This window comes from Coregonus lavaretus (genome assembly GCF_964263955.1).
Source record: "Coregonus lavaretus genome assembly, chromosome: 7".
Lineage (NCBI taxonomy): Eukaryota > Metazoa > Chordata > Actinopteri > Salmoniformes > Salmonidae > Coregonus > Coregonus lavaretus.
The window spans coordinates 58,187,245-58,209,955 of record NC_139994.1 but is presented as its reverse complement, the minus strand read 5'-3'; the positions used below and the strand labels follow the sequence as shown (position 1 = coordinate 58,209,955).

The 22,711-nt window shown below is 42.4% G+C and overlaps 1 protein-coding gene across 2 annotated transcripts; it reads left to right on the top strand.

Annotated features, from left to right (window-relative positions):
- The first annotated feature begins 6,088 nt into the window (after positions 1-6,088).
- LOC311133083 (phospholipid scramblase 2-like) lies at positions 6,089-21,585 on the top strand. Of its 2 annotated transcripts, XR_014613563.1 has the most exons (9): positions 6,089-6,203; positions 11,873-11,953; positions 15,477-15,841; positions 16,021-16,063; positions 16,188-16,408; positions 17,102-17,263; positions 17,473-17,634; positions 17,796-18,474; positions 18,623-21,584. XR_014613563.1 is itself a non-coding variant. In XM_084166519.1 (8 exons), the coding sequence occupies exons 2-8, from the start codon at positions 11,941-11,943 to the stop codon at positions 17,853-17,855; spliced, it is 1,026 nt and encodes a 341-aa protein (XP_084022645.1). In that variant the 5' UTR covers positions 6,089-6,203; positions 11,873-11,940; the 3' UTR covers positions 17,856-21,585. The 2 variants fall into 2 exon arrangements, 1 of the variants encoding a protein (XP_084022645.1); XM_084166519.1 differs by having other exon boundaries at positions 17,796-21,585.
- Positions 21,586-22,711: the final 1,126 nt, after the last annotated feature.

Genomic DNA, 22,711 nt, shown 5'->3' with positions numbered 1-22,711 from the left:
CATTAAGGTCCTGGAGTGGAGGGAGCTGAAGGTTCGAGTTGCCAAACGTCAGCCTCGAAACCTTAATGACTTGGAGAAGATCGGCAAAGAGGAGTGGAACAAAATCCTTCCTGAGATGTGTGCAAACCTGGTGGCCAACTACAAGAAACGTCTGACTTCTGTGATTGCCAACAAGGGTTTTGCCACCAAGTACTAAGTCATGTTTTGCAGAAGGGTCAAATACTTATTTCCCTCATTAAAATGCAAATCAATTTATAACATTTTTGACATGCGTTTTTCTGTATTTTTTGGTTGTCATTCTGTTTCTCAGTGTTCAAATAAACCTACCATTAAAATTATAGACTGATCATGTCTTTGTCAGTGGGCAAACGTACAAAATCAGCAGGGGATCAAATACTTTTTTCCCTCACTGTATATTGTAATTCATTATAGGTAATATTTCATAAAAATCTGGAAACACTGGACAGTTACTTTAAAGGTCGACTTTGGGAAAAAACGCAACAATAACGGCTTTAAACTGTATAACTGATTAATGCACGATCATACCAAGTCATTTAATGCTTAAAAACTAAACAAATGGGTGAATACGATATGTGTCAACACATACTGGAGGAGTTACTGGCTAGCTACAATTGGCTAGCTTAGCTAACAAACTAGCTCCACCATGACCAGAAGGACACATCAATGAACCACCAAAGGCACACCCCATTTCTGTTTGAAAATTGAGAAAGAGGAGGTGATGGACCGTTTTTCGTGCCCAATGTCAACCGTTAAAGCAAATGTCCTGCATTTTGCCATTGCTTATGACGTGTTCCCCAATGGTGGAACAAGCTCCCCCACGACGCCAGGACAGCGGAGTCACTGACCACCTTCTGGAGACACTTGAAACCCTACCTCTTTAAGGAATATCTGGAATAGTAGAAAAGTAATCATTTTACCCCTTAACCAACAATGTAGTTGTAAGAAAAATAAGAGTTAAGAAAATATTTACTAAATAAACGAAAGTTTAAAAAAGTAACTAAATAAAATAACAATAACGAGGCTATATACAAGGGGTACCGGTACCGAGTCAATGTGTGGGGGTACAGGTTAGTCAAGGTAATTGAGGTAATATGTACATGTACTGTAGGTAGGGGTAAAGTGACATATGCATAGATAATAAACAGTGAGTAGCAGCAATGTAAAAAAATAGGTGTGGTCAATGCAAATAGTCCGGGTAGCCATTTGATTAATTTATGGCTTGGGGGGTAGAAGCTGTTAAGGAGCCTTTTGGACCTAGACTTGGCCCACCGGTACTGCTTGCCGTGCGGTAGCAGAGAGAACAGTCTATGACTAGGGTGGCTGGAGTCTTTGGCAATTTTCTGGGCCTTCCTCTGACAACGCCTAGTATATAGGTCCTGGATGGCAGGAAGCTTGGCCCCAGTGATGTACTGGGCTGTATGCACTACCCTCTGTAGTGTCTTACGGTCGGATGCCGAGCAGTTGCCATACCAGGCGGTGATGCAACCAGTCAGGATGCTCTCGATAGTGCAGCTGTATAACTTTTTGAGGATCTGAGGACCCATGCCAAATCTTTTCAGTCTCCTGAAGGGGAATAGGTGTTGTCGTGCCCTCTTAACGACTGTCTTGGTGTGTTTGGACCATGATAGTTTGTTGGTGATGTGGACACCAAGGATCTTGAAGGATAGTCTCTTCTGGGTAAGTCTCTAAGAGCTTTGCACACCTGGATTGTACAATATTTGCACATTATTCTTTTTAAAATTCGAAGATTTACAAGCCGATTTCAATCAAAACTGTAACTAGACCACTCATCAGGAACATTCAATGTCATCTTGGTAAGCAACTCCAGTGTATATTTGGCCTTGTGTTTTAGGTTATTGTCCTGCTGAAAGGTAATTTGTCTCCCAGTGTCTGTTGGAAAGCAGACTGAACCTGGTTTTCCTCTAGGATTTTGCCTGTACTTAGCTCTATTCTGTTTATTTTTATCCTAGAAACTCCCTAGTCCTTGCAGATGACAAGCATACCCATAACATGATGCAGCCACCACCATGCTTGAAAATATTAAGAGTGGTACTCAGTGATGTGTTGTGTTGGATTTGCCCCAAACATAACGCTTTGTATTCAGGACATAAAGTTAATTTCTTTGCCACATTTCTTGCAGTTTTACTTTAGTGCCTTATCGCAAACAGGATGCATGTTTATTGTTCATTCTTCCTTCTTTTCACTCTGTCATTTAGGCTAGTATTGTGGAGTAACTACAATGTTGTTGATCCATCCTTAGTTTTCTTCTATCACAGCCATTAAACTCTGTAACTGTTTGAAAGTCACCATTGGCATCATGGTGAAATCCCTGAGCGGTTTCCTTTCTCTCCGGCAACTGAGTTATGAAGGAAGCCTGTATCTCTGTAGTGACTGGGTGTATTGATACGCCATCCAAAGTGTAACTTCACCATGCTCAAAGGGATATTCAATGTCAGCTTTTTTTTTTACCCATCTACCAATAGGTGCCCTTCTTTGCGAGGCATTGGAAAACCTCCCAGGTCTTTGTGGTTGAATCTGTGTATGAAATTCACTGCTCAACTGAGGGACCTTACAGATAATTGTATGTGTGGGGTACAGAGATGAGGTAGTCATTCAGAAATTGTGTTAAACACTATTATTGCACACATAGTGAGTCCATGCAACTCATTATGTGACTTGTTAAGCAATGTTTTACTCCTGAACGTATTTAGGCTTGCCATAACAAAGGGGTTGAATACTTATTGACTCAAGACATTTCAGCTTTTCATTTTGTATTAATTTGTAAAAATTTCTAAAAACATAATTTCACTTTACATGATGGGGTATTGTGTGTAGACCAGTGACACAAAATCTCAATTTAATCAATTTGAAATTCAGGCTGTAACACAACAAAATGTGGAAAAAGTAAAGGGGTATGAATGTTCTGTTGGGGGGGAACATGTCCTCCCATCCCCCATGGCAATTTCACCTATGAATCACAGAGCATGTATGTCTCTGCTCTCAATAGCACTGATGATGAAATCCATGAAGAGCTGACAGGATCAAAATATTACTATAGGTCATAAGTCAACTACAGTATTCAGGCTGCATACTGGCATACAGGCCACGTGGTGTGATTTTTTTACTGTCATTTGTAACCTGTTGATCCTGAGACTGGTTCCCCTCAAAATTCAGTTAACTTTTTATTAATTGGGTGGAGGTTGCTTTGTGTAAAACCAGCCTTCGTGGAATGAAGTAATGCACCATTGGGGCAGCTGATTAAATAGGTATGAGTCCACATGGAGTCTATAATAAAACATATAAACATGTCCTAACAAAGGAGATGATCATGGACTACAGGAAAAGGAGGGCCGAACAAGCCCCCATTCATATCGACGGGGCTGTACTGGAGAGGGTAGAGAGTTTTAAGTTCCTTGGTGTCCACATCACCAACAAACTATCATGGTCCAAACACACCAAGAAAGTCGTGAAGAGGGCACGACAACGCCTTTTCCCCCTCAGGAGACTGAAAATATTTGGCATGGGTCCCCAGATGCTCAAAAGGTTCTACAGCTGCACCATCGAGAGCATCCTGACCGGTTGCATCACCGCCTGGTATGGCAACTGCTCGGCATCCGACCGTAAGGCGCTACAGAGGGTAGTGCATACAGCCCAGTACATCACTGGTGCCAAGCTTCCTGCCATCCAGGACCTATATACTAGGCGTTGTCAGAGGAAGGCCCAAGTAATTGTCAAAGACTCCAGTCACCCAAGTCATTGACTGTTCTCTCTGCTACCGCACGGCAAGCAGTACCGGAGGGCCAAGTCTAGGTCCAAAAGGCTCCTTAACAGCACCTACCCCCCAAGCCATAAGACTGCTGAACAATTAATCAAAAGGCCACCTGGACTATTTACATTTACACAGTACCGGTACCCCCTGTATATAGCCTCATTATTGTTATTTTATTGAGTTACTTTAATTACTTTAGTTTATTTAGTAAACATTTTTCTCACTCTATGTTCTTAAAACTGCATTGTTGGTTAAGGGCTTGTAAGTAAGCATTTCACAGTAAGGTATACACCTGTTGTATTCGGCGCATGTGACAAATAAAAATTGATTTGATTTGATTTGATAACATGTTCTATCCACAAGAATAATATCCTATAGCAGGGATCATCAACTAGATTCAGCCGCGGGCCGATTTCTTCTTGAGCGAATGGTCGGGGGGCCGGAACATAATTACAATTTGTAGACTGCAAACTAACCGCAAGAAGCCCAAACAGATATAATATTTGACTTAAACATAATAATTTCAAACCTTGCTTACATTTGTATATGATCACATGTCTCTCTATTATGCGTGAAAATACATTTCACATATACATTTTTGTCATTCAGCAGACACTCTTATCCAGAGCGACTTATAGGAGCAATTAGGGTTAAGTGCCTTGCTCAAGGGCACAGACAGATTTTTCACCTAGTCAGCTGGGGGATTTGAATCAGCAACCTTTCAGTTACTGGCCCAGCGGTTACTAGCCCAGCACTCTTAACCACTAGGCTACCTGCTGCCCAGATTTCCCAAATTAAAATCACTTGGAGTTGATTTCCTGACGTTTTTACCGTTTTTTTATGTCCAACAGTGAAAATTCTACAGAAAACTTGTGGGGACAAAAATAAAACCATTGGCCCGCGAGTCGCCAATTGGGGAACCCTGGCCTATAGGCTACTTCTATTCAACTGATCTGTGGAAGATTTAATGTCCCATAATTGAGTCGACGTCGCCCTCTTGTGGATATTGCCTCTTTGTCAAAGTTGAGAAAATTAAAATGACGTAGTCAGCTAATGAAAAACATGAAAACCTGTCGAAATGTAACCCCTACACGTCGACGTAATGAAGGAATCAAATTGTGTTCAGTGTAAAAAGTAACCTATTATTATTATTATTATTATGATAAGGCACGATAAAATACTGTATCTTCTCTTCAGCAGATGCCGCCTCATTACGCCACATTGTAGCTAGCTGTGGCACAGGGCTACACTGTAGCAGCAGTCGAAGAGCGTCGCTACAATGTTTCACTTTACAGTGCTTGTTAATCTAGATGTGCGCCTTACAAATGTTCTTGTCTGGTGAAAGTTGTCGGGCCGTTTACAGGGTAGTTTCTATCGCTTTAAGTATTATGCTGCGTTCATAACCAAGTGGGACGGTGGTAATTACCAGTTGTGAAGTCGTAAAACCAGTTGGGATGCATTCAGTGCTTTGAACTTGTTGAGAAATGCTGATTGGCTAATGGCCCACAAGCTGCGTCAACCATAAACTAAAAGTACATATATCATGTTTGTGAACAAATTATAGTTTTCAAAAACCATATAAATAGATTGCTTTATATAAATAATATTTTGTTGTTGCATTTAACTTGCTGCTATCGAGGTCATTTCATTAGTAGGTGCATCAAAGGGCAGCATGTGGAAGAAGTTGGAGCTCAGGGATGATAGATGAGTTTCCCACTATTATAATTACCAGTTAAGCGGCATTGAAGTGGATTTTTCCCAGTCGTTTGTGGTAAATAGCCTAACACCTTCCCACTTGGTTATGAACGCAGCATTAGCCTATGTTTTCCTCCCCTTTTTCCTTACAATTCCGCAACCCTGGGCCATGTTAAGTTAGACTTCAAAAATTACTTTGCCACATTGAATAGTATGCTCTGTAAGAATAAGAAGGTATTGAAAAAAATTGATACTCTTTTCAAATTTCTTTGAACGTCAAAACCCTGTATGTGTTTCTGTTTTTGTGTTTATCGGTTTATTATGTTTTATGTTACAGTTTTTAAGAAGGATGTATCGATTTTTGAATTTGTATCATTCAAAATGTATGGAATTTCAATAATAATAACAAAAAAGTTTAGTACGAAAATGTTCTCGAACGTTGCAGATAGAAACACCACAAATAGAGCCGACATGATTCCTTATTCTACAGTTCAGAGATGCATGTTTGTTCTACATAGCATATTTCTATCTGAAAGTTCCAAAACGTTGCGTCCTATCCACAATTAGGTAAATTATGTGTCTTGTGACAGCCCCTAAAGGGGCGGGGTACGGAAAAAAATACGAATGTAGCCGATAGCAAATAAGTCTGGCAAGCAAGTAGGATTCTTCTTACTATTCTAATTGTCCTCGGTTTTTCGGGTCAAGAACCATAAAACAGGTAAGAGATTCCTGCCATCTCCCTCCCTTACTTTCACGAATTTAAAGAAAACGCACCGCAAAGGTTAGAAAAGTTATTTGATATTCAACATGATTGAAAACATTAGGCCACGACCTTTTCTTCAGAGTGTTTCTCGAGTTATTGAACAATGGAAAATCGAGCCCATTGTACAGTGTTCATATATACAATACTAACGACCAACAGTTGCAGCAGCAATAGCACGGTTACATAAAGGTAGTGCTGAGCGATTAACCAAAATGTCGGTTATTTTTCGGTTTTTAAAACAACTAATTGACCAACGTCGGTTCAATTATTAGAATTCCATTTCATACTTTTTTTTGTAACTCAATACGCACATAGCGCAGTTTCTGTAGCGATAAATCAGGGCTGCGTTCAGTACGTTTTTACATTGTGGAACGTTCAATTGGACGGAAACGGTGCTGTACTGAACAACCAGTTGAACAACAGGGAGGGGTTGGGGAACGCTGTCAGCATGCCCACACCTCTTTTAAACACGTCACTCACGTCTTCAAGCCACACCTTGCCGCACCCACCAAACGGGAGCAAATGTACCTCAAAGTCTGTTCAAGAACGTTTTGGGGAAACGTGGTTCAGTACAAACCGTTCCGCAACGTAGCAAACGTTGTAGTGAACTGAACGCACCTCAAATCAAATTCTATTTGTCACATGTGCTGAATACAACAGTTGTAGACCTTACAGTGAAATGCTTACTTACAAGTCCTTAACCTACAATGCAGTTTTAATAATTAAAGAGCAGCAGTAAAATAACAATAGCGAGGCAATATACAGGGGGTACCGGCACAGAGTCGATGTGGAACACCGGTTAGTCGAGGTAATTGAGGTAATATGTACATATAGGTAGAGTTATTAAAGTGACTATGCATAAATAATAAACAGAGAGTAGCAGCAGCGTAAAAGAGGGGGGCAATGCAAATAGTCTGGGTAGCCATTTGATTAGATGTTCAGGAGTCTTATGGCTTGGGGGTAGAAGCTGTTTAGAAGCCTCTTGGAACTAGACTTGGCGCTCCGGTACCGCTTGCCGTGCGGTAGCAGAGAGAACAGTCTGACTAGGTTGGCTGGAGTCTTTGATAATTTTTAGGGCCTTCCTCTGACACCGCCTGGTATAGAGTTCCAGGATGGCAGGAAGCTTGGCCCCAGTGATGTACTGGGCAGTACGCCCTACCCTCTGTAGCGCCTTGCGGTCAGATGCCGAGCAGTTGCCATACCAGGCAGTGATGCAACCAGTCAGGATGCACTCGATGGTGCAGCTTTAGAACCTTTTGAGGATCTGAGGACCCATGCCAAACCTTTTCAGTCTCCTGAGGGGGAATAGGTTTTGTCGTGCCCTCTTCACGACTGTCTTGGTGTGCTTGGACCATGTTAGTTTGTTGGTGATGTGGACACCAAGGAACTTGAAACTCTCAACCTGCTCCACTACAGCCCCGTCGATGAGCATGGGGGAATGCTCGGTCCTCCTTTTCCTGTAGTCCACAATCATCTCCTTTGTCTTAATCACGTTGAGGGAGAGGTTGTTGTCCTGGCACCACACGGCCAGGTCTCTGACCTCCTCACTATAGGCTGTCTCGTCGTTGTCGGTGATCAGGCCTACCACTGTTGTCATCAGCAAACTTAATGATGCTGTTGGAGTCGTGCCTGGCCATGCAGTCATGAGTGAACAGGGAGTACAGGAGGGGACTGAGCACGCACCCCTGAGGGGCCCCCGTGTTGAGGATCAGCGTGGCGGATCAAGCCGGAACTGTGCAATGTAGTAGGGAGTTTCCAACAGGCCAATATTCTTATCTACATAGTTTAGCACAGCAAACGTGGTAATTAAAACCTCTTAAATGTAAAGTCCCTATATTTGGGGACCCTATTTGATTTTTAAAAATTAAATTTAGTATGGTATGAGAACGGTAGCCCCTATCTGCAACAGCAGGGTATCTGGGGAAAGCTGATTCCCATGGCTATTGATCTGTGCCTTCAAATCTTTGGTATGACTTTACTACCATATATGGGCATACAAATTTATAAGGGCAGGCTAAGCCGATGACCTCATTTCAAGATGGCTGCTACCTACATTCCAGTTAGCGTTGTGAAGAATAAACAAAATAAACACGGAATATGTTGATACACACCGAAAGCCGGGACTCCACCGATCATGAGGATATCTTATGTGTCTGGTTGTGACTTACAGTTATTGATCACCTGCCCCGAGAGTCAAAATGTTTATTTTACACAACATTTTCACCAAACAGCAAACATCTTACAAGGTAAGTTTCTATTTGGTCTGTGTTTGAGCTATAACTACATGAGGGGTATCAAATTAATCCTTAAGTGGGTAGGAACAAATCTAGGCTATTGCCAATGTTATCTGATGATGTATGACTTAATGGCAACATCGAATGTCCACCGAGTGACTATATCTTTGCGCATCAAAAATATGATGTTGCCTGCTTACACACTGTAGGCATCCATATCCCCTGTATGTCCCCCGACACCACCACAATGTTTGAGAGAGGTTGGTGTTGTAGAAATTTAGTTTTTATAGTGAACAATAACTTTTAGGCACATCCAGTGTGCAAAAACAGTGCAATTACCACATTCAGACATTTTGGAGAGGTTGAAAGGACAATTGAATGTACCCTGGATACCCCTTAACACCACCACAATGTTTGAGTGAGGTTGATATGGTAGAAATTGTGTTTTTATACTAAACAAATAGCATTTAGGGATTGCAAATATGTAATAGCACTGGAATTATCTAATTTAGGGACACTTGGAAACGTCCCGTGACCACACCTGACACCACTTACTAAAACATCTGCCAATTTCTAGTTGTTAGGTCTATCAATCCCATTATTTTCTGATATTGTTCACATGTTGTGGAAGCCATCTGATGTTTTTACAGCTCTAGTCATCAATAATTCACTTATAGCTTGTCAATGAAAGATGCCTTTCAAAATAAAATAATGGTTATTTTGTGTGTGCTTGATCTTGTGTATTCTGAACTATGTAACTCCTATCTATCTTCTGATCATTTCCTCATCATCTCCCAGATGTCTTCTTTCCAAATATACCAGGTTTTTGCATGTCAGAATCATGTAATTACACATGAATTTACTTTTGGGTATGTCTATTTAGGTAGAAATCTACATTTTGCCATCACATTTAAGCTTCATTGACCATAATCCATTGCGCGTCTACTTGTCCCGCCTGCAATGTTAGGTTAGTGTGGGGGCAGAGGAGAAATAGAGAAGAGACAGAAGAATGTGCGATCGAGTATAGAGAGCAGTCGCTTTGAGGTACAGTATCTCTACCTGAAAATACGTGAACTAAGTTATTGGTAGATGGTATTCAGCAGTCAAACAAGTATGCCTTATTTACTTTGAAGAACTACTAAAATAGTGATTTTTGTCAGAGAGCACAGGCAGCAGCTCTATAGAGATGAGATGATGACGTGGAATAAAATAATAGTCATCAAATAAAACTAATGTAATACAGTGCATTCGGAAAGTATTCAGACCCCTTCGCTTTTTCCACATTTTGTTACGTTACAGCCTTATTCTAAAATTGATTAAATACATTTTTTTCCTTCATCAATCTACACACAATACCCCATAATGACAAAGTGAAAACAGGTTTTTAGAAATGTTTGCAAATATATCAAACAGAAATACCTTATTTACATAAGTATTCAGAGCTTTGCTATGAGACTTGAAATTTAGCTCCAGTGCATCCTGTTTCCATTGATCATCCTTCAGATGTTTCTACAACTTGATTGGAGTCCACCGGTGGTTAATTCAATTGATTGGACATGATTTGGAAAGGCACACACCTGTCTATATAAGGTCCCACAGTTGACAGTGCATGTCAGAGCAAAAACCAAGCCATGACGTCGAAGGAATTGTCCGTAGAGCTCCGAGACAGGATTGTGTCGAGGCACAGATCTGGGGAAGGGTACCAACACATTTCTGCACCATTGAAGGTCCCCAAGAACACAGTGGCCTCCATCATTCTTAAATGGAAGAAGTTTGGAACCACCAAGACTCTTCCTAGAGCTGGCCCGATGGTCACTCTGCCAGAGCTCCAGAGTTTCTCTGGGGAGATGGGAGAACCTTCCAGAAGGACAACCATCTCTGCAGCACTCCACCAATCAGGCTTTTATGGTAGAGTGGCCAGACAGAAGCCACTCCTCAGTAAAAGGCACATGACAGCCCGCTTGGAGTTTGCCAAAAAGCACCTAAAGGACCATGAGAAACAAGATTCTCTGGTCTGATGAAACCAAGACTGAACTCTTTGGCCTGAATGCCAAGCATCACATCTGGAGGAAACCTGGCACCATCACTATGGTGATGCATGGCGATGGCAGCATCATGCTGTGGGGAAGTTTTTCAGCAGCAGGGATATGGAGACTAGTCAGGATCGAGGGAATGATGAACGGAGCAAAGTACAGAGAGATCCTTGATGATAAACCTGCTCCAGAGTGCTCAGGACCTCAGACTGGGGCGAAGGTTCACCTTCCAACAGGACAACGACCCTAAGCACACAGCCAAGACAACGCAGGAGTGGCTTCGGGACAAGTCTCTGAATGTCCTTGAGTGGCCCATCCAGAGCCCAGACTTGAACCTGATCTAACATCTCTGGAGAGACCTGAAAATAGCTGTGCAGTGACGCTCCCCATCCAACCTGACTGAGCTTGAGAGGATCTGCAGAGAAGAATGGGAGAAACTCCCCAACTACAGGTGTGCCAAGCTTGTAGCGTCATACCCAAGAAGACTCAAGGCTGTAATCGCTGCCAAAGGTGCTTCAACAAAGTACTGAGGAAAGGGTCTGAATACTTTCCGAATGCACTGTATCTTAACCATGTTTATAAAATGTTACTTTGGATCCTGGATTAGCCAACTGGAATAATATGCACAGTGGAAAATGGTTGACCTCTGACTCATCACACCCATATCCTCCTGTGGAGGCTGGTGGGAGGCGCTATAGGAGGACGGGCTCATTGCAATGGCTGGAATGGAATAATTGGAACATAGTCAAACGTGGTTTTGATACCGTTCCATTAATTCCATTCCAGCCATTACAATGAGCCCGTCCTCCTGTAGCTCCTCCCATCAGCCTCCTCTCATATCCTCCATACATCTTGAAGCCTCAAAGCAAAATAAACAGACTTATTTGCTCAGTGTGTGTACTGTACTGTGTATCATCAACCATGTTGCCTATCCACATACTTTTAGAACATTGAGTTGCAAATTTCACTAATGCATGTTTAGGATTTTATGTTGGCGAATATGAGAGAAGAAAGTTCCCTTTTTATAGCGGCCTTGTTGTGAATGGATTGTCTAGACTGGTGGACATGTTTAGTGTCATTCACCCTCTCCCGCCCCCTTTTCTTACCCTTCACAAAAAAATACAATTAAAAATATGCCATTTAGCAGACGCTTTTATCCAAAGCGACTTACAGTCATGTGTGCATAAATTTTTACGTATGGGAGGTCCCGGGGATCGAACCCACTACCCTGGCGTTACAAGTGCCATGCTCTACCAATTGAGCTACAGAGGACCACAACAACCACTATCTCTCTTTCTCTGCTCTGCTTTTCATAGCCCACGCCCACCGACCCTTCATTTTCTCTTTGTCTCCATAGCGATCCCGGTAGTGGACAACAGAGGAAGTCCGCCTGCTATCCCCTTTGCATCCACTAACTAAGTCATCATGTCAGCTCCAGGTAAATGCCTTCTTCTCTACATCTCTGTTGATTTAGAGATTATACTGGGTTGTTGCGATGTCCTCATAAATTGCATCTTTGCAGGATAACTTTTTGCCTGTGTTCATGTTGTGAATGTGAATCTGTTTGCTACCACTAACTTGTGAGTGTGACGTTGTTTAGTTGATGAGGCTCCTGACTGAATGGATAACATCACCTACTCCACATTCCTCGAGGCCCGAAACTGAAACCTTAGCCTCCACAAAAGCGTTCTAATAGAAAAGGATGTTTGAAATGGGTCACGCTTTCAAATAATACCCCCCAACAAATGTCTTTAATAGATTCAAATGTTGATACATCTTAAATATGTAATGACAAATGTTCTTTGCATGCAAAACAATATTCCCATTTGTATTTTTCCATTCAGTAGTTTACAAAAGGAAAAAGTGCAAACATCTGTTGATCAGCTGCTATGAACCTTCCCATTCTTGTTCTAGGTGTGTCTGTAATCTGGGGGCAGTTTCTCAGTAAAAAGCTAGTTAACTTGTTCTGTTTTCCTTCCCTGGAGGTAGTGATGGGTCTACAATTCAGTGGGTTGCTATGCTGACATCTGCTATTTTTCAGGTGCAGGTTAAAAAAAAGACTTCTCCTCCTCAAAAAGCTAGACCAGTGCTCCTTCTCTCCCAAAAGACATCTACATTCTTTTACAATGAAACCGTTTTCTGACTTACCAGGTTGCAATCAGGAAACAAGACACTCCATTACTGTCTGACTGGCTGCATTCTTCCATTTACCAGTCAAATGACTAACAAAATACATTAGGGACTCATGTTAGGAACCTTTGTTTGTCTCTATCCTGACCGTCCTTCAATAACTTGTATAACCTCTGTCAGGGTACTGGCCAGCTAACAGACATACATTTTTGTCCTGGGAACTGAGTTTAACTTAAGTGTCGTGAGTTTGGTCATAAAATAGGAAATAACCTTGTCTGTAATCATGGGGTTTACGGTCTCTGTCTATGATCTGTCGGTTTTCAACATGACCAGTCAGATTTCAATATTTTAATATCTCCTAATGCTCTAATTGACAGTTTATTATATGAAGCTTGAGGTAATACAAAAGTGTTTAAAGAATGGAATATAAAAAGCAGTACAAATATTTACACTGTGGGGGTGGGCAGCAGTTCACACCACCCATAGACACATGGATGTTGGTTCGCTGAGGTGTCAAAACAGAAGTGGTGTGGATGTATGAAACCACTGATGGGCAGGAAGTATTTCAGATAGTAACTGTCAAACCTCTGTCTTCTAGATATAATACAGTGGGGAAAAAAAGTATTTAGTCAGCCACCAATTGTGCAAGTTCTCCCACTTAAAAAGATGAGAGGACTGTAATTTTCATCATAGGTACACGTAAACTATGACAGACAAATTGAGAAAAAACATTCCAGAAAATCACATTGTAGGATTTTTAATGAATTTATTTGCTAATTATGGTGGAAAATAAGTATTTGGTCACCTACAAACAAGCAAGATTTCTGGCTCTCACAGACCTGTAACTTCTTCTTTAAGAGGCTCATCTGTCCTCCACTCGTTACCTGTATTAATGGCACCTGTTTGAACTTGTTATCAGTATAAAAGACACCTGTCCACAACCTCAAACAGTCACACTCCAAACTCCACTATGGCCAAGACCAAAGAGCTGTCAAAGGACACCAGAAACAAAATTGTAGACCTGCACCAGGCTGGGAAGACTGAATAGCAATAGCAGTAAGCAGCTTGGTTTGAAGAAATCAACTGTGGGAGCAATTATTAGGAAGTGGAAGACATACAAGACCACTGATAATCTCCCTCGATCTGGGGCTCCACGCAAGATCTCACCCCGTGGGGTCAAAATGATCACAAGAACGGTGAGCAAAAATCCCAGAACCACACGGGGGGACCTAGTGAATGACCTGCAGAGAGCTGGGACCAAAGTAACAAAGCCTACCATCAGTAACACACTACGCCGCCAGGGACTCAAATCCTGCAGTGCCAGACGTGTCCCCCTGCTTAAGCCAGTACATGTCCAGGCCCATCTAAAGTTTGCCAGAGTGCATTTGGATGATCCAGAAGAGGATTGGGAGAATGTCATATGGTCAGATGAAACCAAAATATAACTTTTTGGTAAAAACTAAACTCGTCGTGTTTGGAGGACAAAGAATGCTGAGTTGCATCCAAAGAACACCATACCTACTGTGAAGCATGGGGGTGGAAACATCATGCTTTGGGGCTGTTTTTCTGCAAAGGGACCAGGACGACTGATCCGTGTAAAGGAAAGAATGAATGGGGCCATGTATCGTGAGATTTTGAGTGAAAACCTCCTTACATCAGCAAGGGCATTGAAGATGAAACGTGGCTGGGTCTTTCAGCATGACAATGATCCCAAACACACCGCCCGGGCAACGAAGGAGTGGCTTCGTAAGAAGCATTTCAAGGTCCTGGAGTGGCCTAGCCAGTCTCCAGATCTCAACCCCATAGAAAATATTTGGAGGGAGTTGAAAGTCTGTGTTGCCCAGCGACAGCCCCAAAACATCACTGCTCTAGAGGAGATCTGCATGGAGGAATGGGCCAAAATACCAGCAACAGTGTGTGAAAACCTTGTGAAGACTTACAGAAAACGTTTGACCTGTGTCATTGCCAACAAAGGGTATATAACAAAGTATTGAGAATCTTTTGTTATTGACCAAATACTTATTTTCCACCATTGCAAATAAATGCATTAAAAATCCTGTCATAGTTGACGTGTACCTATGATGAAAATTACAGGCCTCTCTCATCTTTTTAAGTGGGAGAACTTGCACAATTGGTGGCTGACTAAAGACTTTTTTCCCCCACTGTATGTATGATTACAGTTTGCTTCCCTTCCCACCATTGCAGTCAGACAGATTTGAATGCGGTCTTTTCCTGTAGCCATACTGAATGTCTGTCTGTGTTGCCGTCCAGCCACTTCCTGATAAGAATAGTAAGCAGTGGTCGAGATGTTTTTACTGGAATTAGATTCTGAGCAGGAGGAGAGCAGGCTGATTGCTGATTCTTGGCAACAGATCCCTCATTTTCCTGTTGCACCATGCAATGCCCCCTGGGTATTCCCCCCCCCCCCCAGGATTTGGATAATGTTATTATTTCAAAGTATTCGAAATAAGAATTTGAAACCAGAGCTTGGCGTATAAAAGGCTGCCTGTTGATGTTAGCTGTGTGTGAAGATTATTGGGATAATGATGTGGAAACTGAGCTCGGACCGAGTGATGGATACAATACCTTTGTTCCTTGCAGTTTCCATTGAAAGAGGGGTGTGGTGTTGGGAATCCATTGGTGTCTTAACAGTATGGCCCACTTTTGTTTAGCAAAACAGTAATTTCCTTTATGTAGAATCTCCAATATACTTCATGAGCCACCAGTTCACACACCCCACGTACTTGCATCTATAACTCCACATTCATATTTCGCTTTTTTATTAATATGAATATATTTATGATACCCACTGTTTGTATTTCCTCCTATAGGTTACCCATCCCCTCACCAGGGTCCTGGAAGTTACTCCATGGCCCCTTACCCTGTTTCTCAGGGGGGGTATGGTGACCCTAACCAAGCTCCCCCACCGGTTGGCTTCCATATGGGCTATGACCACCAACAACCCCAGCCAGGCCAACCTGTGATGTTCCAGCCTGGACCAGTAGGGCAGGGACCAGGTCCCATGCCCATGCCTGAATACGGTGCACCTCAGATGGGTCCTAGCCCAGGCTATGGTGGTCCCATGCCCGGGCCCAAATACGGTGCACCTAACTTGGGCCCTCCTGCAGCCATCTCCCCAGCCCCTGCAGGAGTTGTGCCAGTCGGCGTTCCACCTGGTCTGGAGTACCTAACACAGGTAGGTTAGGCTGGGGAAGAGTGACATAAGAGGTTGTCAAATACACTGATTTCACCAACATAATCTGTTGTCACAGTGTAAATGCTAGGGTTTGTTTTCTTCCATTCTCTCTCTTTCTCCATATCTATCGCTCTCTCTCTCTCTCTCTCTTTCTTCTCTCTGTGTTTTCCGTGTTTCAGATTGACCAGATCCTTATACACCAAAAAGTGGAGTTGCTGGAAGGTGAGCTTGCTAGTCTTATCTGAGTACAGAGAGATCAGGAAGAAAGGTGATAAAAAATAAATAAAACTGTGGTCATTTTAACTGTCACCCCCCCCCCCCCCCCCCTCCGTTTTCCTCTCCTCAGCGTTCATCGGCTTTGAGACCAACAACCAGTACGAGATCAAGAACAGCCTGGGTCAGAAGATCTACATGGCCAAAGAGAAGAACGACTGCTGCACGCGCAACTGCTGCGGCGCCCTGCGCAGCTTCGACATGAAGATCAAGGACAACATGGACAGTGAGGTCATCCGCCTCATACGACCCTTCCGCTGTGCCTCTTGCTGGTGCCCCTGCTGCCTGCAGGAGGTACGATGGAGTTCTGAACACTGACAAATATTTGATTACTTTGACTATATAAAAAACAGGACCCCAACCATGAAAAAAATACACAAAATCATCATGTTGAGTCTTAATATGTTAGACGAGTAGTAAAGGGACAGGTCACCTAAAATGCAATGGGTTTATTTACCCTCAAGTTAGCATTAGCATTGTACATACAAGTGGTAATAAATGCATGCAAACTATTGGACTGGAAGACATTTTGGACTGTCCTAACGTCTCCCCAGTCTCTGTGCTTTGTAAAGACTCATGAATGACACTGAATGGTCCTTTGTCAGTCCGAACCCTCTCCGACTGTCTTGATCTGGTGCCATCACTTCACCTTTTAAGCTCTATTGAATCCCATTTCTGGCATGCTAACTACAGTACATTCCCATGAGATGTCAAGGTCCCTTCTGACTGCACTTTCACACATTAGTTCAGCATCTATGGAGACATAGCCCCACTGTTACCATGTGAAGCATATTACCTTTGTCTTTGCAATGGTTGCTAAGCCAATAGCAGACACCAATGCACTTCTCAAATGAGTGCCATATTTCATGCCAAGGCGAGCTTTGCAGTAACCCAAGCACATGCTATTTAAAGCCACAATGTAAGGACCGAAGCCTGATTTTTAAGCACGGTCAAATACTTTTCTAATTTTCGATGCGTGTCCCTCAGCTCGAGGTCCAAGCCCCGCCTGGCACCACCATAGGCTATGTGTCCCAGGACTGGAACCCCTGTGTGCCCAAGTTCTCCATCAAAGGGGCCAACAAGGAGACCGTGATGAAGCTGGAGGGACCCTGCTTTGCCTGCAACTGCTGCGGGGACGTCAACTTTGAGGTAAGGGGTCATAAACCGAGGGCGAAACCGCTTCATGTCCTCCAATGGAGGCACTTGGGAGTTCAGCTTCCATCAGGTTGACTATTTTTCTCTACCAGATATAAATCCACCTTGACATTTCTTGTAGACCAGAAAAGATTGTTGCCCTATCAGGCAAGGTGGAAAAATAAGCATATTATTATTGTCTACACACCCATCCAATCCTTTAGCTGACGGGGAAAGATGGAGGCAAGCCCATCGGCCGCATCAGTAAGCAGTGGAGTGGCCTGTTAAAGGAGGTCTTCACCGACACCGACAACTTTGGCATCCAGTTCCCCCTGGACATGGACGTCAAGATGAAGGCCGTGCTCATGGGCGCCTGCTTCCTCATTGTGAGTCCATCCGTCTGTTTAAATAAAGATATATTAGATTCAAATGTAGATTTTTCTAATCACAGAACTTGAAGGAGTAAGGCCTATCACTGAGCTGATAAGATTTGCAGTTGTTGGAGGAAATTCTGTTGACATTTTCTTTCCTCTATTTCGCTTCATAGGATTTCATGTTCTTCGAGAAGGTTGGTGACGTGAACCAGCGCAACACTGTCTTCTCGTAACATAGGAAAAAGGAGGAAAAGAAAGACAGAGCGCTTGAGTCAATGCACTCTGTTTTTTAGTTCCTGTTCGGAAACCCACTTTTCTTTTCAGATTCCGGATGAAACTCCTTCCTTATTCCAAAGCTTAGAGGAGCTGCCATTCTATGCCAGCCCCAGAGCTCTTTGTGTGAAACACAACATGAGACCTTATCTGATGAGCTTTCCTTTGCGCCAAAATGGCCTCTCTGGACTGTTTCTGTTTCTCCGTCCAAATGTAAGAATCAGCAACTGTTCTTTTTGGTTCATATCTATGTTTTCTCTTTGTTTTCTTTAATTTATTTCTTTATCTATATACTGTACATGTGGGTTTCAGTACAGTATGGATGAGAAAGTACCAGTTTTATATCAACCTACATTTACATATTCTTAACAAAGGCTCCATTCCAGTTTATTTTTGGGTGACAACCAAGGCAACCATTTTCGAATACCATACAGTTTAAGTAGAAATATTAGATTCTACATTTTGCGATTTCTGTTTTGTCCATATGCATTGATATATTTAGCATCAACATGTCATTCATAAGCCAAATGTATATGTCAATACTGAACCAGCCATCAAATTATTACTGTAGTGATCTAGGTAATTTCATGATTAGTCTAGTACAGGGTTTCCTAAACTCAGGGGGCCTGGGTGCACATTTTGGTTTTTGTCCTAGCACTACACAGCTGATTCAAATAATCAAAGCTTGATGAGGAGTTGGTTATTTGAAACAGCTGTGTAGTGCTAGGGCAAAAACTTGGGGGGCCCCCAGGACCGAGTTTGGGAAACCCTAGTCTAGTACTTCTAAAGATTATAGCATTTGCATGTACAATACTATACCAGCTGTGGTCTTATTAGCCACCTTATCATATTTTGTTATGCACATAACCATTTAAAGTATACTTGTAATATAGTGAAAACTGGAATAGTTTTTGAAAGACTGGGATGCTACCTGTAATGGGAGAAGGCTAATTCTGACTTGGAATGCCTGTACTAAATGTATAGGAAAATGAAATCGGATAGTTGTAGATATGTTTACGTATCCTGAAGTGCTCTTTCTCTAGCCTTGTCTCATACAGTATGTGTAACTATGTTACTGTTGTCATGCCACACAGAAGAGTTGGCTACAGCACATGCAGTATGGGACAACAAGGCTACTCTTTCCCTGCCTCTTGGCTTCTGCCTCTTGGCTTCTGTCGCCCTGACTTTACGCATTGTTTGAAGTAGCATGTTCTGTTGCTATGGAGACTGTCTCTCCTCCCTCGGTCACTCCTCCTCCTTCCTCTGGAGATTAAATCTGTGCCAGTAGAAAACTGAAAGGCAGAGAGATGGAAGAGGGCATGGTCAGAGGGAGAGAGGGAAACAGAAAAAGAGATGTGGGTAGAGAGAGGGAGTGATAGAGGGAAATAGTGGGTGGGAGAAATGGGGGAGGAAGTTGAGGTTACAGAACATTTGAGGTCAGGCGGTTAGCCCCTTACAGCCTGGAAAACTAGAGTCAGGAAAACACTTTACTTTCCTGTGTAACCATGTTATTATATTAGTGAAAGGATGCCTTACCAATTGTGTGGGGAAGTATACTGTACTCACCCGGCATAGATCCTTAACTGCTGTTTAACAGATTGGGATGTCTGTTTCAATGTCCACTTGCATACTACTTAGAATTAAGTAATGTATTGGCCATGCATTCTAAGTAGTATGGACATTGCAACGTAACCATGTGATTGGGAGGAGCAAATTAACAGTTCAGTGGAACTGTGGTGCAGATGTTGCCAAGAGCAGTCGTCCTTGAAACAAAGCGTTAAGCCTTTAACCTTCATTTCACTTATTGGTGTGTCTCAAGTTACCATAGAGATAGATAGAGGACCCTATGTGCACAAAAGCCCGTTGTAGCATGGGCAGCACCATTGAGGACTTTCACCATTTTTAAGTGGTCAACTGGGTGGGACTTCCTATGGGTTAAGGAAGGATCACATAATTCCATCTGGGTCATCAGGAGAGATCAGCCAATGAATTATGCTCGTGAGCAAACATTCCACAACTGCAGGTGACAGTAAATCGCTAACATTGGCTTTATACCTGTTTAAACACACTCCAGGTTGCAGTAAGCACCCTTTTTCAGTTTGTTTAACAACTCATAGGAGTAGATGAAGAAAATGGACTACTTTTAAAGAGTGACTGCCTTTAAAAAGCAATGAATACCTTTGAAAATGGCATCCATACGAGTCAGTTATTCTAGTGTCAAAATTGACTACAAAGTGTAAATAGGATAATTTTGGTCATAGTCAGTCTCGTCTAAAATTGAGTTTGGAACATATGTGCGTCACAACAGGTAAATTAAGGTTGGGTTTTGATTTTATGATATCCATTTGCCCACTAACATGGGGTAAACAGCTGCAGTGATTGCTCTCTATCCGATAGCATAGACAGTGAGTCAGACCTGCCCAGCAGCTCCGACTTTAAGTAAGACAACACGTCTTATTTTACTTGCGAAATACTGCACCAAACACCTTAGTTAGATGTAAAATTGCGCAACTAAAACATTCTCGGCAAAAACGTCAACATTTACTACAGATTTCTTGAGTTGAATCTTAGATTCATTCTGGGGATTTTGAGGAAGTGAAATGGGCTTTTGCGTCTACAGTGTCTCGTGGGGGGACAAATATCATTAACCAAACACAGAATCGGTCAGGAAACACACCTCCAAGACTGAAATCAAATTTTTCTAATGAGCAACAGAAAAACACACGTGCCAATCGACATGTTCAGTAGCGCTTTAATGGAGATGCCCGATGCGCTCAGACGCCATAATGGAACAGATACAAAGAAGACTCCTCTATCATTCTCTATGGTCTCAACGGATAACATGGGTGTGCCCCTCAACGGGGTGGGGTTGTGGTTCACAAAAGTGCCTTTTTACATCCCAACGATCTGTCAAAATGTCCAAATTGGTTCCCTATTATAATGCACTACTTTTGGCCAAATGGGGAACAGGGAGCCATTTTGGATGCAAAGTATGTGTAGATGATTTCTCCAAAGCCACTATCATGACGCATTGAAGTAGTGTCATATTGCTGTGTTTCAATTGAATATAGGCTACACTTTATACAAGGTGAGATTGTATTATTACCGTTACTGTACTCTGAATGCGATAGCTTAATGTTCTGTTTGTGTGTAAGCACGATCCCTATCAAGGAAATAGCCAATGGATGTGTTTCTAGTGCATTTTGTAAGTTTTCATGGGGTGAGTACTGTGTTCTCTTTATGCACTGTTTGTAGTCTTGAAAACCCGACCATAGGCAACAGCAGTGACTGACGCAAACTAGCCACTTGTAAAATGAACTCATTCAAAATAACCTCTGATCTCCATCTTGCTAGCTATTATTTTGTATTTTATTCAAGTGGATAAGGTAGTGACGTAATTCCTCTATGCCAAACTAGCGTTCTTTCACGTACAGATGTGTTGAGGTGAACATTTGAAAATTGTGTGGAGCAACCCGGAAGTCTAAAGAGGCCACACTATTTGAGGATAGTGCTCGGTGTGTGCATTAGGCAAATAGGGCAAACATTGAAATGCTTTGTGGCAAGTGGAGCTGTTTTGTACCATTTTATTAGTGAAAGTTTTCCTGCCAACCTTTTCCAAATGTTATGTTTCTTTTACATACAAAAAAACACCTGCACTCCAAATTGTTTGTCAAAATAAATGGCAGATTTAAGTTTTTCTTATTCGATCTTGTTCTGAGGCAGAAACTGTGATTGAGAGATTACTTGCATAAACATAACCAATCTCCACTAGAGGATTTTACAGTACGCTGCAACTAATTAAACCTACACCTCAATAGCCTTTCCTAGATGGGTTTTTTTGGTCCTCTCCTGCTGTCTTCTCCCCGCCTTCTGGAAACAGCAGGAAACATTTGCTCTCCTTGAAACCTCTGCTTCTCGCAGTTTTTTTGAGGATCGGAGGAAAGGATGTGCAATATCTGTCCAACCTCAGCTCATTTCAAAGTTGGAGCAGGATTCAATCCGAACCGCATATTAGCTCGCTTTACATTTAGAGGTAATTTCCAGAGTTGACATTTACAGCGTTAAACCTTGAATGCGATCTCAGCATTGCCGACAGCGCTTAGACAGTATTTGTCAACTTGTTAATAAAAGCCTGGCTCTGGGGTTTGACCTTTCATCTATGAAGTTGTGGGTTCTGCTTCTGACCAGGAAGAGATGTGTGAAGGAATCAGTGGCACAGGTGTAAGGAGCTTGCCTCTGAATCCTGACGTAGGTTCGATCCCAGGCTGGGCACTTGAGTGTGGTTGTGTTGACCCTGTGGTGTTTGGAAGACTAATGGGGGTTGATACTTAGACAGCAGAAGTTATGGGGGAAATTCCCTGAAAAGGGTGGAAACTAAAAAATAATAATTGAGCATACCTGTATTTAAGAATCCACCTTTTTCTGGGAATTTCCCCCCATAACCACTGCTGGTTACTATTTGGGAATTGCAAGGGGGAACCCCAGGATTTAACCACCCCCACTTGTTGCACCCTTCAACCATATTTGTAGCCACTCCCAGTGGCCTTGACTCACTGACCAGTCCCTATTGTCCACATAACCATGCTCCAGTGCCGGGTTCGAACCTACAACCCCGTGCTTATGGGTCGAGATCCTTGCAACAGACTCCTTCACACTTCTTACATTTGTCTTTGTAAATTTGTCATCGACAATTGGCATAATCTATACTAAAGCACAAGAGACAAGGATCAAACCCATTACCTCTTGGATGGAAGGCAGGGAGCTACAGACTCCTTAACACTTTTGATTTTTGACACTTCTCTTTGTATGTTTGACA

What these genes read in the sequence shown, in the direction of transcription:
- LOC311133083 (XM_084166519.1), top strand. An exon ending in GTCTGGAGTACCTAACACAG is followed by an intron (nt 15,842 to 16,020) that starts GTAGGTTAGGCT and finishes TCCGTGTTTCAG; the next exon opens with ATTGACCAGATCCTTATACA. An exon ending in GCCCCTGCTGCCTGCAGGAG is followed by an intron (nt 16,409 to 17,101) that starts GTACGATGGAGT and finishes CGTGTCCCTCAG; the next exon opens with CTCGAGGTCCAAGCCCCGCC.